At 56.9% G+C, this 1,934-nt stretch overlaps 1 protein-coding gene across 1 annotated transcript in view; it reads right to left on the bottom strand.

Moving 5' to 3' along the window:
• ATCAY (ataxia, cerebellar, Cayman type) overlaps window positions 1-1,934 on the bottom strand; it is a gene marked incomplete at both ends in the record, with an annotated part of 5,470 nt that overhangs the window by 582 nt on the left and 2,954 nt on the right. The window contains 4 exons of the mRNA XM_010134441.1: window positions 317-352; window positions 887-922; window positions 1,194-1,292; window positions 1,752-1,838. Of these exons, the coding sequence (XP_010132743.1) occupies window positions 317-352; window positions 887-922; window positions 1,194-1,292; window positions 1,752-1,838 (258 nt within the window). The remainder of the gene's footprint in view (window positions 1-316; window positions 353-886; window positions 923-1,193; window positions 1,293-1,751; window positions 1,839-1,934) is intronic.

The raw sequence follows: 1,934 nt of genomic DNA, 5'->3' as shown, positions 1-1,934 counted from the left end.
ATCCAAGCAACCCCCCCCCGGGCCCCCCCGGCGCGGGGCCGTGACCAGGCGGGCTCGCTGGCTTGGCGGAGGTCAAAGGCAGCGTCAGGAGCCCGTTCGCGTGGGTGAAGGTCAGTGACATCGCAAATGCCATGGCCCAGGAGGCTGACGGGAGAGAGGAGGCTGGAGACACCTCAGAAATGTCCTGTTGGGTCCAAACCTCCGGGAGCGCAGAGGCTGGCTCCCCCGGGGGCCACCGAGGCACGGCGCCCCTCTCCTCCCCAAAGACCGCGCGGGCTGTTTTGAAAGCGAAGGGTCACTAAGGCAGAGCTGTTACCTTTCCTTCTCAGCCATGTCCTGCTTCTCTTCCGCCCTGTGAACACAAACCACGTTTGGAATCTGTCATCTAGGGACAAGCAGCGTCAAAGGGCGTTGAAGACCTTTCTGGGGACATGGCTGGAGCTCAGCAGGTCACAGCTGTCATCAGGAAGGACCATCAGTCCCCGCCACGTGCAGCCTTGACAAACTGTGAGCTGGCTTTGTCCGCTCCTTTTCTGGCAGCGCCAAGTGGCTTCTCGCAGCGCCGCTGGCGCTGGCCTCAGGGGCAGTTTGCGCGGTCGTAGCGGGGGAACGCGCCGTTTTCATACATGGCGCGATCTGTGACGGCCTTGGCCGGCACGTCCGGTGCGTGTGCAGGGTGTGCCACTCGTGGGGTTAAGAGGAGCAGTTCTACGGATAAATAACCTCTTAACCAAGCTTCTCCTCCTGCAGCTGCTGCTCATCGTGTGGGGCATCAGGGCAGGAGGACACAGAACTGGCTGCTTAGAACACAAGTGATAATCAGGGAAAGCAGCAGCGTCCCAAGAAGATGAACCCCCCTCCATCCCCCCCCTTCCAGGAGTTTTACCTTTCTTTTCTGGCCTTGATCCTCTCTTCTTCAAACCTGCAACGAACAGGAAACATCCTGTAATTGTCACCCGTCAGGACTGTCCACTCTTAGTGATGTTTTAGTCGTGGTTGCTCTGGAGGTGACAGAAACTGCAAGGCAGCACCGCCAGCAGGCTCCTGCTTGGCACCGGCGTAGGAGCGAGACAGCGTTTGCCCCAGGCTCTGCGGTTCCAGTACACGGGTTTTGACTCAACGCAGCATCCTGCTATGTAGGACTTTCATCCTCCTCAGAGCCCCAGGTGCCCCCGGGGCCCTCTGACACTCACTGTAAGACGCAGTCTGGAATCTGCACGTGCTCCATCGGGATGAGTTGCTCCAGTTCCTCCAGGCTGTGAACGTACTGGATCTTGTTGATAAACTTCACACTGGCAGAGAGAGAGAAAGAGCGTGTGCTTGAGCCTGTGGTTTGATGGTCTCTCCATAGGAAGTCAGAATTTTCCTGGTGGAAGTGGAGAGTTCTGCCCCTCTGTGTCCTCTGTAGTTGGAGTGTACCCACCTCCCCCAGTGCCAAATTTGTGGTGAGATGCCGCATTACCTCGCTCTGCTTTGGCCCCTGACTCAGTACCTCTACGAGGGAAAAAGAGATTCACTGCACTTCCCAGTGAATCTTTATGTGCTGCCCACTGGGACAGGCTTTGATCTGGATCCAGACCACCACAGTGTCTCCTAAAACCACCTCCAGAGCTGTCCTTGGAAGTATCAGAGAGACGTAGGCAAGCGATGAACAGTCTCATCTTGGCTGCTACTAGTGAGCTTAAGGTCTGGTTCATGAGATTAAACTTCCGCTCCCAAACCAGCCGAATCTGGGAACATGTTGGATTTACCTGATGAAGGGTCTGGATATGGCCAGCACTGTCCGGATGAACCACGACGGGTGCACGATTATCAATGCTTTGAGGTTTTTACGCAGCCTGTGGAAAAGCCGTGGGACAGAACGTCAGATCCAAGGCACCTTTCCCCACCCCCTCCGCAGTGTGTCAGGGCACTAGCGAGTGTCACTGGCCCCA

This window comes from Buceros rhinoceros, unplaced genomic scaffold (assembly GCF_000710305.1).
Source record: "Buceros rhinoceros silvestris isolate BGI_N320 unplaced genomic scaffold, ASM71030v1 scaffold47174, whole genome shotgun sequence".
Classification (NCBI taxonomy): domain Eukaryota; kingdom Metazoa; phylum Chordata; class Aves; order Bucerotiformes; family Bucerotidae; genus Buceros; species Buceros rhinoceros.
Note: the sequence above shows the minus strand (reverse complement) of the source record. Positions and strands in the feature narration are given on the sequence as shown.